The sequence below is a fragment of the Condylura cristata genome, unplaced genomic scaffold (assembly GCF_000260355.1).
Source record: "Condylura cristata isolate star-nosed mole 26May11 unplaced genomic scaffold, ConCri1.0 scaffold00033, whole genome shotgun sequence".
NCBI lineage: Eukaryota > Metazoa > Chordata > Mammalia > Eulipotyphla > Talpidae > Condylura > Condylura cristata.
This window is the reverse complement of record NW_004567134.1, coordinates 239,226-254,402: the sequence shown is the minus strand read 5'-3', so window position 1 is coordinate 254,402 and position 15,177 is coordinate 239,226. Positions and strand designations below refer to the sequence as shown.

The following is a 15,177-nucleotide window of genomic DNA, read 5'->3' as shown; positions in this document are numbered from 1 at the left end:
GGTTGCTCTGAAAACCCAATAAAATGATCCGTGGCAAAGGGCATTAATTTATAGAACAACAAAGAAGAAAATCTTATTAGAAAATAAATGGCAAAGCGAAATTCAGGTAGTCAGATACTCTGAAAAAATCTCGAAGCACTTATCAGCAAACAGTTGCCTTTGTGTTATGTAATCATGTAGACTAAAATTTGAAAGCTCTTGATTGAAACTCATGGGATTATCAAAAATGCATTCTATATACAGTTGTCTTATCACGCAAAGTAGTCTACTTTTTATATACATCTCAAAGTCTTGGAGAATAGAGAATTCCCACATGATCCTTCCTAAGTGCAGAATATTGTTCTCTGTATCATAATCCTTTAGCTTCAAATATGAATGCTGAGATGACAGGGATGTTTGTTGCTGGAAGAATAATCAAGGTAATGGAATCTTCTGTATGTGATTCTAAGGTCACTCTGGCAAATTAAATTCTAACATTAGTAGAACACATGACTTAACAGTTCAGTGAAGTTTGCAGTAATTAAAAAGGTGTTTTGCTCCATCTAACTGACAACTGTTGATAGGTATCTATATGTGACGGCTATATTGTAGATAAAGCAAGAGCAGTGGAAGAGCCTCTTAACGTTGACTTTCTACTAGTAGACTCAGGATGGTGGATCCATCTAACAGCATATAATCAAAGAAATAGAACAGCATGTAGATTATGTAAAAAGATTCTTGTGATAAAAAGTGACTGGGTTAGATTTGACACAAGGGGAGAACTGTCACATAGACCTGGGTATGAAAGATAACCAGAAACTAATTTGGCGGAGATTTAGACCCAGAGAGAGAGAGTTTTTCTTCCTCTCGTGGGCCCCTGCACTCTGTCCACCTGTATCCTAGCCGAGTTCCCTTAGAGCACCCAGAGTCATGTCAAGTTTTGTGCTAGGAGACAGACGACAGACACCCTGCCCTTAGAAGTTTATGATCAAATATAAGGGTTTCTTCTCCACCTGGACAGGTTTTGTATTCTGCAAGGAAGAAAGTAAACAAGTCCCTCTTTGAAGAACTATAAAGAGAGTGCATTTATGTTTTCTTGGGTGGGTAAGTTCTACCACAGGTGTGGCAACAGGAACTGGGTCTTATCGGCTCAAAGAGTGTTCCAGGTGGAGTAAGAGCCTGACCAAAGACCAGGGTTGGGAAAGCTCAGAGAGTTGCTTTGATGAATGGATGCAGGGTAATAAAAAGTGTGAGGAAACAACTGCATCCAGATTGTAATAATCAGCAACAACTCGATGTACCCAGAGAGCAGTCCCTTTGTTCTTCCATAAGAAGCGAATAATGGATTGGAAACAGTGGAACCGTTCTGTCGCTGCAACGGTTCAGACAAGAGAAGAATGGGGGCGTCAACGGTGATGGTGGCAGAGGGGGTAGTCTGGAGAAAAAGAAAAGCAGGACTTTAAATTTTGAAGCAAGGTGATAGAGTTATTGATGCCAGCAAATAAAAGCCCAGGAGGGCATGATTTGAGAAGACAACGAATTTAATTCCTCTTACAGAGTCAATTTGAAGCAGCGATAGTCTGAAATAGTTGGCAAAGTCTGACTCTACCTAGGAAAAAAAGCTTTAAGTATCTGTATTTTTTAAAGCTATTGGCGCATCAGGCTTACATGCCTTAAATTAAAGCATGGACTCTTATGGCTCAGAGAGCTAAGCTTTCTGAAGATAACAATAAATCAGGGAATAAAATCCTCCATCCCATGTTGTCCAAGAGGTTGAAATTATGGTAAAGGGTTCCTGGTTTGCAGGAATTTTCGTTTTGCTCTCACACATGAACCTGTGATCGATACAGGACATTCCACAGGGCAGGCTCAATGCCGCAACATCCAGAGGTGGAAGGACCCCAGAACATTTCATATGAATGACATGGAAAACCACTTGCATTGACGTGTGCACATTTCTGTAAACCTGGAGAAAATTTTCAACAGGTTGTATCTGTATTGTCAGCGTCCTCTGTCTGACACGCTACCGAGTGTTAGGAGTTTTGACTTGAAACGGCAACCGAAAACATGGGATGAAAACAAAATCACTATCCTAAATCAACTTGTGGATTAGCAATCACTTTTGCAATTATATCAAATGAAGAGAATAATGTGACTCTACCCAAGTTGTTAAGAGTTTCAGCTAGAGAAAGCTGACCTGTGTCACGGTAAGGCAAGAGATTTTTCAGAACCATTCAAGGAAGACAAGGAGAAATGAACACTAATTGTTTCGTTCATGTCCCTGGGAAAACTGTGAGAGATGCCAGAACACCCCCACAACATTTTTTTTTAAAAGACACATTCACTAGAACAGGTAGAAAACAATTTGTACAGCTTGCTCTATACATGTAATAAAACTCCAGATCAGTACTTTTAAATAGTCTTAATGCATTTTACATAAGAAATTCACTCAGGTTGTCCTTGAACTTTTCCGGGATGTAGGGCTCTGTTATCTTCACAGAAGCAGCCAGAAATCTACTCTGTGAAAGTCTTGTTTTGCCACAGATCCTCAAGCAATAGCCCTCAAGCTATAAAATCAAAGGTCCCCTGCTTTCTTGCCAGCTTTCCTGCAGCACGGGGAGTGTCGCTCAACTATTTCAGCCAGTCCACGTTATCTTGTTGAATACTCTAAATTTCCCCAAATGACAGCACATTTCGGCATCATTGTGCTAATGAACATGCCTGCTACTTTCATCAAGCAACCATTTCTAGCAATCATTATGCTAATTGAGATATGGATAATTTCAAACACTTTTACAAACCACTGGCCTTTCTCATTTAATGATCTCTGACCTCCTGTGGGGTGTGAAGTACATATTAGAGTAGCTGAATCCCACTGAAAACTACCTTAACCCATTCCACTGTGTTTAACACCATAAAATGTACATGAAAAATACTTTGAAATAAATTACAGACATCACTCGAGACAGTTGTAGGAGAAATGTAAGTGATGTACGAATGAATCAAAGTGTTCTAATACCGAGCTACAATGGCAAATATTTCAATGGGACATATTCCACTTTCTAAACCAAAACAAATCTTCACCTTTGTTTGCTTTTTCCCCTTATGGCCCACAGAGGTCACCAATACCAAAGGGACTTTGGACTCTGATCCAAAAGTTAGAAATGTGGTTGATTTGGGAAGTTGTGTCCAAATTCAAATTCCGTGCTAAGGGATTTCAGTTTTCTTTGTGCTATTAGAAATCTTCAAAGTAACAAAGATGTGAAAAATGTGTGAGTGTTCAGAGTTTAACTTCAGAAGTCCTCGGCTCAGAGTCCAACATTGCCACATAGTGGGCGTCACTCAATGCGGGACACTTCTTGTCTTCCATAAAAGCAGAGGTAGATCAGAGTGCTCCAGAAAACACAGGTTGCGTTTCTAGGTCTGAGGGAGGATTTAAAGCCTCCCCCTTAAATGCTTAACATAAAATGATGCCCCCCCCCCCGGTGGCACATGGGGATAAAGTGCAGCACTATGAAGCTAACCTAAAAAGAAATGTTTTCTTAATTCTCTTCAGCACCATTAAAATGCTAAAGATTATGATCTCATAGAGGACAAGATAAATACTTCCTTCCATTTTTTTTTTTTCTTCTTTTCTTCCTGATAGATTAGAGTAAGAAGTCCCCTTCCCCTTTGGAATTCTAAGAGATTTTTAAACAAAATCTTGGTTGTCAACAAGAAATTATTTCATGAAAGAGGTTGTTTTTGTTTGTTTGTTTGTTTGCTTGCTTTATATGGTATCCTTCTTTGTGGGTGGCCTCAGCACATGGTTAGCTTACCTCTGGGTATCCCTGTGTGACCGTGTGGTATGCAGCTTTCCCAAACTCCCTCTTTTCACAGAGCATCATGTGAGACAGGAATAACAGTGGAGGTGATAGCATCACTAGATTATTCCAAAAATTCTTCCAGCTCAGAAAGCTTAGAATTCTAAGATTACACGTTGGTACTTCCCAAACTACTCACTCTGCTTTATTTTTTTTTTTCCAGGAGGAGGATGGGAAGGAGGCGAGGGAGAAGGAGGGGATGGAGAATGAGAAGGTTCAAAATGACTATGTTCTTAAACAAACAATTCCTCTTCCAATACTCATACTGACTTAGAAGAAGGCCTTATCTCAACCCCAATGTCTTCAAACCTTCTCTTCAAAATTTAAGTAACTAAACTGTCAGGACCACCAACTCCCTGTTTATTGTCTGTATGTTAATTATGGGCAGGTCTGTGCCCTCGATGATGACCATCTTTATATGTCTCTAAGCTTGTGAGTGCTAATACCTTCTGTTTGACAGTTTGCCGAGAAATTGTTTTCATATCCATTCTTCCATTCACATCAATCCCTATTTTTAAGTTGAAACTGATTTTATTTACAAAAGTGTCTCGTTGTTCACCTTAAAACATTCATCTTGCCAAGAAGCCTGGCCTTAAAAATTTAGGAGTCTTTTATTTTCTGGGTATCGGCCAAACCACGGGCCTTTTATAAACATGAGCTCTCACTCTTCACCTAGGACAGAGAAGGTGGACAGGAGTGAATTCAGCTTCTTTAAATAGCAACGCCTTTTTCATTCAGACTTCAGCTAGCAACCATGGAGAGGGAAAGTGTGACCCTTTTTTTTTCCACCCTTGTCTCCATGTAGTAATGATACCGCGGGAAGAGTGAAGCTGGAGATGGGAGAGAGCAATAGGAAATCTTTATGTAAGATTATTAAACTGAAAAGTATCTCAGTATCATAAATATGGCTGTGTAAGGACCAGAGCATGTGCCACTTCTGGACTGTGCGGTGTTAGCGTACAACCAAGAGTAGCCTGGTACGCCCAAATTTGTTCTCTCTAGGGGAGCTGATCATCTGTGCACACAAAGACACTCAGTGTGAAAGAATCTTGAGGGAGTCAGTGACCACAGAGGAAAGGATGCATGTTTTTCCCAGTAAAACACAGCAAATTATCACCTCCTGCGTGCGAGTAGATACACAAACAGGGTTGGCCAACGTGGTGCTTCCGAGACACGAAAACCTGACACAGGTCTAAGGCACCTTTTCGCAGGAAACCATAGGACAGAGATTCTGAAACAGATCGTAGAAAGCTGAGACAGTCACTGCTCTCTAGAAATTAAGGAGATACCACATCAAGAGAATGGCTGCCACTGTCAGCCACTGTCAATTGTGTTTCTGACAATTGCCTCTGCATGTCTCTCCTCCACCCATCTCCTTCCCTGCAGTACCAGGACGCAAGCTGGGCCATAGGACTAGCAAGAGTTCTCTACAGCCCATTTGCCTTTGTGTTCTATAACTTCATTTGGCTTCTCTAGCTCTACCCTGGGTTATATAGGCTGGGGAACATGGTACCACCACCACCACCCCTGCCCCCTTTATGAAAATCCCTCTGTAACTGATGTCGCCTTTTGCATTAGACACCGTTCAGGTAGCAACACTTGCATAGGTAATGGTACTTTAGACATTCTGCACAATGCACAAGACTACCAGGGTGGCAGATTGAAATGGTAGCACATAGACTGAAACCCAAACAAATACAGAAAAGCAAGAAATAAAATGTTTCGTTCGTATAGAACAAGAAAGAGTTTTAGAAATAGGGTCTATTATGCAAAGGTATATAGAGATCAAATATATGCCAGTATTGCCATGACGGCCGCAAAAAAAAATAATTGTTATAAAAATTTTGCATTTTTTTCTTAAATAAATTCCACTTTCCTATGTGACACAGTGAGAAAATGTGTTTCTAGAGTCTTAAACTATCGATTAAAACATGGAAATAGTCAATCCATCCACTAATTACTTTCCTTTCATGAGTCTAGGAACAAGTAAATCAGATTTCTAACAGCCATGCCTAATTCATAGGAGGGCTTTTTGCAAATTAATAAAAGTAACCTTTCTAGAGCATCGCAGGCTAGCTGGTAAAGTAAAATACAGTCACTGCTCTCTAGAAATTAAAATCCTGATGAGATGGATGTGCCAAGAAGAGGAAATGAACAAAAACTCCACTATCCTCCTACTTGGTCCGCCGCAGGGCTCACGTGACTGTGCTCGGTCCATACCAAAGATAACATGCAACCCATTGCTATAGCCTGGGCGCTGAGCTGGGTGCGTGGATTTCTTGACTGAGCTAATAATGAAGCCATGGGAATTCTGAGGGGGCAGAATGACTCAAGGAATTCCAGACAGGGAGAGAGCTGCATTTCACCTTCAGTGAAAAATAAGTTCCATGCACATAAGGAGAATCGCTTGTCTGATTTTACTTATTACTTTAGAATTGGAATATACTCTTCACCTATTATTAGCCTTGCTATATTATGGGGAAATGCGTATGCGTTTACTTGAAAGTGGCAGAATTGAACACCTTATTAAGCCCAATATGCTTGGACAACTCCCTTGATCGCCTCATTATATTGAAAGAGCTTGGCATCTTTTAAGGAGAACTCACCGGATCTGAGGGAGGTGATTGCAAATGCTTTGACACAATGAACACTCTTATTCAATTGTTTTCACAGACCATAAACAAGACTGAAGAATGTCTGTCTGAAACTTTGCCTTGAATGAAGAGACTTCATTGGACAAGAAGTTGGCATCCAGTTTGCACAAGCGTCAATGGAATGCTTTTTCTTTCTTTTTTTTTTTTAATTTTCTACTTTACCTAATGAAAACAAAGCATTTTTATGTGCTGTGCAAATGGTTCCTTCATGTGGTCTGACAATTTATTTTTGCCATCATTTTTTTTTAATTAAAGAAAAAAATCCCAGAAGAGGGAAAATAACAACCAAACAAAAACATGGAAGGTTCACATTTTATCTGGAAGAACATTTGAATTCAAAATTTATCAGAAGGTGTAGATAGTTTTTTGTTTTGTTTTGTTTTGTTTTTTAAAAGAAAATCTGATGTCAAGAGGCAGGTCAGCAAAAATGGAAAAAAAAAAAAGTCCTCCTAAGAAATTAAGCTGCATTTCTTTTTCCCTTCTTGTTAAAATCTTGTAAGTTGGGTTTTTTATTATTTTTTTTTCTTAGAAATATTTAGGTAAGGTTTATCGTGAATCTTAATTGCCTTAATTTTAAGGACGTCAAAGGCTCTCAAGGCAAGCTGTCAACGTCTTGTTAAAAAAAAAAAAAAGACAAACAAGAAAGAATCGAAATATTGTGCCGACTTTAACTGGCATAGAAGTTTAAGACTATGAGTTTTTAGGGTGAAAAAAAACTGTACAGTTTAAAGAAAATGTTTTTCTTCATTTGAAGAAAATTTGTTGATAAAAGAAACCATGGCAACTGCAAGAATTGGGAAAATGCTGGGACTTTTCATGAACTTTGTCTTAAGTGTTGAATCATTCTAGAAGGCTAAAACATTTTACGGTAAAGTTATTAATGTTGGTTCAAAAACAACTGCATTAGAAATAATGCGTGTTTGGGGGGCAGAATGCAGATTTTTTTTATTTACAAAGCGTGATCGCTAGCAAGAGCATTAGTGCTTTTTATCTGCAGTCTTTTTTATGAGCTTTACAAAGTTTTTAGTCAGCTTTGCTTGTCACATTGCAAAACCTAGCTTAAGAGCATTAAAAAAAAAAACTTAAGTAGATAGGAGCTTATGGTCAAAAAGTGCAAAAACAAAAAAACAAACAAACAAAAAAAAAAAAACAAAAAAAGCAATAGATAGAGAAATTGTTGACAATTTCTGTAGTCTTTCCTAGTTGTGATCAAATTCAGCCTATGGATGGCCTATTTTATACCAAAGATGAAGTGGCACCCTATCGCAGTCCAGAAGATAAAGGTTGTTTTGTTTTCTTTTTTTCCTTTTGAAAATTTTATTTGACCTACATGGCCGGACCAGTTCTTACGTTATCGTTTGTTTAAACTACCTTCCACTGGTGTATTACACACTGCAATTTTTTTTTTAAATGTTTATCTGTTGATAGCGAAAGCTTGCATCTGCTGTGTTCAGTGGTTTCAGCTGAAGAGTTTGGGATACGAACTGATAGAGCCAAATGGCTTGAAAGTCTGCAAGCTTTTCTGGTTTCTTGCTAACTCGCTTGTATAGTAAAACCTGTGTTGATGACCATCAGTAATCTAAGAGTCCTGTTTAACAGGCTGAAATTTCTTTAAGTGAATTTTGAACTGAAGACACTTTCAAGTGGCCTGAAAGGTCACTTGTCAAAAAACAAACACACGCAAACACACTTAGTGACGTTCTGTTAAGTGGTGAGCGGTCTCCTGAAAAGGTCTCATTGTATTTGTAACAACAGTCTTCCTTCTAAATTCCAACACCTTTAGTTTTGTCTAAGCACTCAGTCTGTGTCAGGTATCTCCCAGGAATAGTCACATTGGCTCTGCAGTTGGGAAGGGGTTATCTTCTTCTTGCCTCTTTTCTTGTTTGTCTGTTTGTTTTCCATATCCTGGTGTTGTCAGAAGAAAGACAAAATAGACCTTTTTACTGCAGTTTAACTCTCTGAGGCAAGTAGGACCAATAAGATTGAAAGTTCTAATAGTGGAATTTAGGGAAGCTTTTAAAATGCTAGGTGACAATCAAAAAAAAAGAAAGAAATTATATGATTTATATTAAAAACCAGTCAAAAGAATTAGGTTTGATCAATCATTAAAGCCAAAGGAGGGGTATTTGCATTGAGAGTGATGCAAGACATTGTCTAAAATGAACTAAATTGACTGAGCAAAATTGGCTACATAGCTGATGCAGGAAACCTATGTTCAATCTGTAAAGTTTTACCTGAAAATAAGAACAATGGAACTTTGTTAATGGAACCATGCCCTAGAATTACTTTCTGAAAAACTCACTGGAAGCAAATAGATGAAACACTTCTCACAAAACCAAGTCATAGGGACCCTTCTTAGCCCACAAGAGAGCGGGGAAAGGTATTAAGCACACTGTAAAAGGAACCAGGGTAGACTTTTTAAAAGTAATTTTAAAAGGAAATTATATACCCATTAGGTCAACATGAGTAATGACTTTGCCTCACAGGAAGTTGTCACTGTTCCACGACATGTGACATATGCGCAAAGGCCAAGTGTTGAAAGAAGACTCAGTTCTGTTACTTGTAACCCCATCCATGATTGGAAGCTCAAATCTGGAGAGTGACTCTGTACCTTTGCAGTCCAAACTGGAGGAAAATGTGTATGCAAGAAAAGGCAGCGTGTGTCACAGAGAAACTCCAACTGGTCACACCCGTGCCTATGGTTTTCGGGGCCTTGGAGTGAATCCTAGATTGGTACTTTCTTCTGGTTCATGTTTCAGCTTCTCGTGTATTTGAAGGGTGGCGTTTCTAAGTTGTAACTTTGAGAAGTGAACCCCAAATGGCGGGGGGATAAGTAAACATAGACAGAACTGCGGTTTCATTTGTTCTTTTCCACTCTCGGAACTCTTTGTATAAATAAGGATTATCCTAGGCATAATTCATTTGAATAAGAAACCAACATGCTTTCTTTTGTTTCTGTTTTAAAAAATACTACTAATAATCACATGATACAAAGAAAGCCTCATTTACGAAACCAACGATGAGGCTAAGAGGTAGCTGCCATGTGGCTGATGAGCGTGCCTAGGTAACTTTCTGTTTCTAATCAGAACTACTGCTTTATTTATACATTCAGCAACATTTTTCAACTATGAGATTTCAATGGTCTCAATTTTTTTAAGCCATTTAAGGCAAAAGGAAATTACCTGTCAGTTTATCTGTCCATGTGTGTTTTGTGTTTGGAAGTTTTCTATCATGTCATTCTGTACAATTTATTATTTTTAAACCAGAAAGGTAAAGAAAAAAAAAATGTCCCACGTTCAATATTTTCTCCCGTTATCTCTCGTCTTACCCAGTGACTTTGAAGAATCCAATCTAAATAGGGGAGAGCGGGGTGTGAGCAGTGGTTAAGTGCCATTACATTATCTGAAAAACAACCCAAGATATGAGTTCCGCTATGCAGACATCAGAATCCTCATTTAATCAGCAATACATATTAGGGTGAATTTAATCCTACTTTGGCTTATAATCACCCTGTAAAAGATTTCCGGTTCACAGAATCGTTGAGTATTCGGACGGTTGAGATTTTCCCTTTGACTTCCTTTAGTTGCCAAGACTTAGCTTCAACCTCACAGAACAAACTGAAACCACAATTCAATGGCATCAACCTTACCTTGTCTAAATGTTAACTAACTGGCCAGTGGAGGAGTGGGCTTTCATTTTCATTGTGGTAAGGGGTCGTCTGGGAGGCAGAGCACGCATAGTGACTGGGAGCGCCTCATGTGTGGGTATGTCCCCTGAGGACACCACGGGATCCAAGGGAACTGAAGGTGACATTAACAGGTATCGGTCGCTCTTGTCTTCGAACACTGGCATGTCTTCAATATCGCAAGCGAGAGACTGTTCTAGAAATGATCCCTTGACCTGACACCGGTCTGGCTAGACTATTTCCTTGATAGATTTCAATCATTCAGCTGTTGTCTCCACGCTTCCCTGGCATCAGTCCCTTCTGTGCTTATAACAGACTTGCTTTTACATAAAGCATGTAAAACACACTTCCACTTATTTCTAATGAGAAGCTGCATGGTGTTAAAAGTTCTCATATTAGAGATGGAAGACCCAGAGCAGAAGACTGGGTGGAGAAAGAAGTGTGATATAACTAGAGAATACATAGACTCCTTGCAAAAAAAAAAAAAAAAAAAAACTGCTTTAAGATCATTTCGACTGATGTACGACAAAAGAAATTAGATTTTTTTTTTCAAAAAAGAAAAAAAAACCTTTATTTGAATAACTTGGATGTCTATTATACACTCATGTACCTCTGACAGTGGCCTTTAAACCCCCATGAATGAAAAAGTGAGACTGGATTTAAATAAGACCTTTGCCTTCATGATTGAAGATAAATTTCAATGGGTTGTCTAGACAGATTGTAATATTAGCAGGAGGCCAAAAATATAGATGATTCAGTCTCATTCTTCATTTGAGTGTGCAAACTGCTGCAGATGAACTGACAAGCCGAGAGAAATTCTTGAATGGGTTTTAGTGATAAATGTTTCCAAAAGAAAATATGAAATCAAGTGGAAGGATAATATTTGTGTATGTGGATAACAAATTCAGCCCACTGGAGGAACCATACTTCACAGTGAAGTCGAAACATGTCATTGAGCTTTGATCTGTTAAGTTGTCTGCAGTAGGGAATAAAGGATTTTTTTTTTTTTTTTTTGTATTATTGTGCCTGGCAGCCTTCAAAATGTTGAGCTCACTGGGACAGCCAGCCTCTCACTCCAATCTGAGGGATTGATGGAATTTAAATAAGTTCATTGATTCCCTACATTCTACCCTTCCTGTGGCAGAGTGATAATGGGATTCATTAGTGAATCAATTCAGTTTACAAATGACATTCACTATGGCACTGGAAGACAGCTGAATCAAATTAACATTTAGTATTTCTTAACAGATAGTCTTAAATAGGAGATTGGTCCCTTAATCCAAGTGCTCTTGGTCTTGGCTGTCCTTGTCGGATTAAATAGAGTTGAGGAAAGTGTAAATGGTGGAAAGAGAAATCCCCGAGTAGCCCCAATGAGCGTTTAGGATGTGGGAGCAAGGGAGCTCACCCAGGTTGGTGATTTCTTCTTCTTATCTTTGGTTTTGTACTCCAACATCCTATGCTCCCCGTCGTCAAAAGGACAGAAAAAGATGGATAGCTTCACAATACTCACCTAGTTGTAGCTGTCAGTGGCAAGGTAACATTTCATGGACAGCTTCTTCCACTGGATTCTAAAATTGAAGTAAAGGGGAGATTAAGCTTGGAACGTGCAGGATAAACCACTAGACCTCTGAGTCACACTATTCTTCTGTTGTTGTCAGTCCAATTAATAATTGCTGCAATTAGAGATTCTTGCAGAAATACAATCACTCTCAATTGTTGAAGGGCTAATTATCTCCTTTGTGAATCCGTTTTGTCTTTTCCACTCTTAGGCCTTGGGCTCTATTTCCTCCTATGTCCTTTCACCCTAAGGGTAGTAAAAGAAACAATTGGAAATAAAATTCAAAATCAGTCTATTTTGTTTCTTAGCAGGCCTAGGTTTCTTCTAGGAGGTCAAAGTCATTGGTGAAACTCATGCCGGTGCATCATTCGCCATGGATTTGTCTTATCCATAACATCCCATCCCCATCTACCACGAATAATTGAGAGTGGGCTGTTTTCTTGCAAAATGTAAAGAAAAATAAACGGTAGCAAAGAATTTGATCTCCCTTGAAAGAAAGCTGTTTGGTTTCGTTTACTACTGAAATCTGAACCAGTAGAAAAGGTCAACTCAAAATTGATTAATGACAATAGATACTCTGACTCCTTTCTCAAATGTTTTGCACCTCCCAAATGTGTTGTGTTGACTTTTTTTTTTTTTTTTTAATTTTCATTACTGGAATAAGGCTAAATGACCTTCACACTCCAGTGGATGTTTTTATGATAACTTCAAATTAATGTCTAAAAGTGTAACGTTAGAGTTATGCTTTCTATTTTAGACACTCTGGTCTCAGATTATTAAGAAAGAGTCTCTGTCCTCCTCCCCAACGTATGTAACTCCCTCGTATAGAAAAAAAGGAGTCACCCCACACTTTTCAGGAACCGTAAACACTATTTCAAAAAGGCAAGGAAATTATCATCTCCATTTTTAAATCAATGCTTCCATTTATTTGAAAAAGAAGATATAATTGGAATCTTAATTGAAAGTATATCTAAAAGTGTACCTGCTATGAAATCTTCACTTTCTAAAACAATGGGGCATAGCAAGGGTTTTCAAAACCCTTGTTTCTGACCATATTTGACATTACAGAATTTCTAAACTATCGATCAACTTTGACTTTTATTTAAGAGCATTTTGTATTGCTGTCTCTGACTGTCACGGAAAGTTCTGTAATCCCACAGTGTTTCTGATTCCCCCCCCCCCATCTGTACCACCGTCAAATTAGCTACCATTTCCCCACCCGTTGGGCTTTCTGTAGATCAGTGGATGTTAGGTTTAAACTTCTGTTTTCTTTGATGAAGCTTTCAATAAAAAATGAAAATGAAATCAACCAAGGAGGGCCATTGTATTTTCCTTCACTCCTTCAGGGATGGGTTGGGGCTGCGGGAGGGAGTTCTGTCTGTACTTAAGTGGATATATCGCTAGTTTACTGCAGAATTACTCAAAGCCATTAACTGTTTCTGGTGATAAGAATAGGAGAAAGCATTCTGTTCGGCCAAGCACCTGGCGAAAGCCACTCTCTGGAGACTTAGAGTGGGAGGGCGCCGACCTTGGAGGTCTTCTTAGGACCTCGCATTCCTCTCACATTTCATTCTTAGGAATCATTAGCTTACTTTCTGCAAACGTGCCTAGTATCTCCTTTAACTACTGATGGCTCCTGGATGAAGATCAGAAGATCGGGCCTTATACCCGAACACATAATATAACTGTGACCGAGATTCCCCACGAGCTTAAATTTTAGGCCAGCCAAGATCAGAAATGTCCATTCTTCAGCTGTCGATGACTAGGGCGAGCAAATAAGGAAAATCTGCACCTTCTCATTTAGAGCTCCTACTCAAGGACCAAAAGTATCCTGTGCTACTGTAAGACGTGCGTGTGCGCTGTTGCTTGAGATTATCCAGTGTTACTGTAGAAGACAGGAAAACAAATGAAATCGACGAAATACATCTTGTGTTAAATACAGTAAAATAGGTAACCTTCAATGTAGCTATTCACATGGAGGGCACGTGAACACTGTTAGAAAGAGATGGGAAGGCCAAGGCACACTATATATTTATGATGCACTCGATATATATATGAAGCCGAGTAGGTTCACATAAACGGAAAAGATAGAGGAGAAATGGGAAGCTGCCAGTAGTTTTGAGATCTTCATGTGGCTACCCTTTGGCGCTCATTAGTGTGCTTCAATGATGTGTTCTTGCTTCTGTTGAGGGACATGACCTCTTTCATTAAGTCCTTCCTTCAGTTTCCCAGCTTGCTTCAGCTCCAGCTCTGGGCCTTGGAACTCACCTTCCTTGGTGAAGGATGACCTGAGAGGAGGAGACATGGAGTAGAAGTCGTTATGGAGGGTTCAATCAGTGCGGTCCTTCCACGGTCCTCTCGCGCCCCACTGTACAAGAGTTAGCCTGCCTACCCCAAGACTGGCTATGGGTTTGCAGTGGATTAAGTCCTGTCTGTTGGCATTTTTATTCGGCCTGTCAACTTTTCTTTCCCTCTAGTATGCATCCCTCTTGTATAACATGGATGCAAGTTCACCTTGAGATCAACCCCGGTCACTGTGTCATTTCCAATGTGACACTGTTGATGCCTTTGGAGATAAGATCCCAGACAGGCCATGGGAAAAGCTACCCAGCCAGTGTCCCAGGCTCGTTTTCCTCTCTATGGGTCAGTTGCTATCTTGGCAGAAGAGAAAATTGGAGTGGACTTATCGGTGAATGTAAAAATATAAGTTTAGAATGAAGATCCTAAATTTAATGTTATTTCACCTTCCAACAGAATACTGCTAGAGCAAAGGCTATTTGTGGATTGTTATTTCGGAAATGCAGACCTTTAAGAAGATAATTATGTCCCCACCCATCACCATACATGTTTGCTTCAACTTATAGGATGTTTGGGAACCTCCTGCCATGTATCCTGGAGTCGTGGGGACAGCTTGATTTCAAGATATAAAGATGAGAGAAAAAAGAAAATGAAAGAACAAGTTACATGATGTCCCTGGATATAAAAGAACCATACTGTCTTGAGCTCACAGCCACGCACACTTTAATGCTTCACAATTTCTCTAAGAACTGAGTGCTTCATTAGCTCATTAGGTCTATAATAAGTCATGTTCAATAATACTTAAAAAGAAAAATGTTCTAGATGCTTGTCAAAGCCCGCAAAAAGTATTATCTCTCTAACTTAATCTGAAGGGATTTGACCATTTCTGGACTTTTTGTCAAGGGGGTGTCATTTCAAGAGCAGCGATGAAGTTGCTCGTCCGCTAAGAAACTGTCTTTCCACCGAGGTCCTAAGGAAGCAGAGGAAGCAGCCTTTTCTCCCAGGATCCTTCTCACGCTTAGGAGGCTGCAGGTTACTGTTGTTGTTGTGATTAAAGCGGTCACCAGGTGGCGCTGCAGTATCAGTCTCCAGTGGATTCCGAGCCCACGTTGTCTGTGTTCTTAGACGAACCAGAGAAGG

The 15,177-nt window shown here is 39.4% G+C and overlaps 1 protein-coding gene across 5 annotated transcripts in view; it reads left to right on the top strand.

Moving 5' to 3' along the window:
- The window catches only part of RBMS3 (RNA binding motif, single stranded interacting protein 3), a 900,805-nt gene extending 890,048 nt beyond the window's left edge, over window positions 1-10,757 (top strand). For all 5 annotated transcript variants that reach the window (XM_012732119.1, XM_004692264.2, XM_012732120.1 and 2 more), the window contains one exon: window positions 6,516-10,757. In XM_012732119.1, the coding sequence (XP_012587573.1) occupies window positions 6,516-6,522 (7 nt within the window). In that variant the 3' untranslated portion in view covers window positions 6,523-10,757. The remainder of the gene's footprint in view (window positions 1-6,515) is intronic.
- The last annotated feature ends 4,420 nt before the right edge of the window (window positions 10,758-15,177 follow it).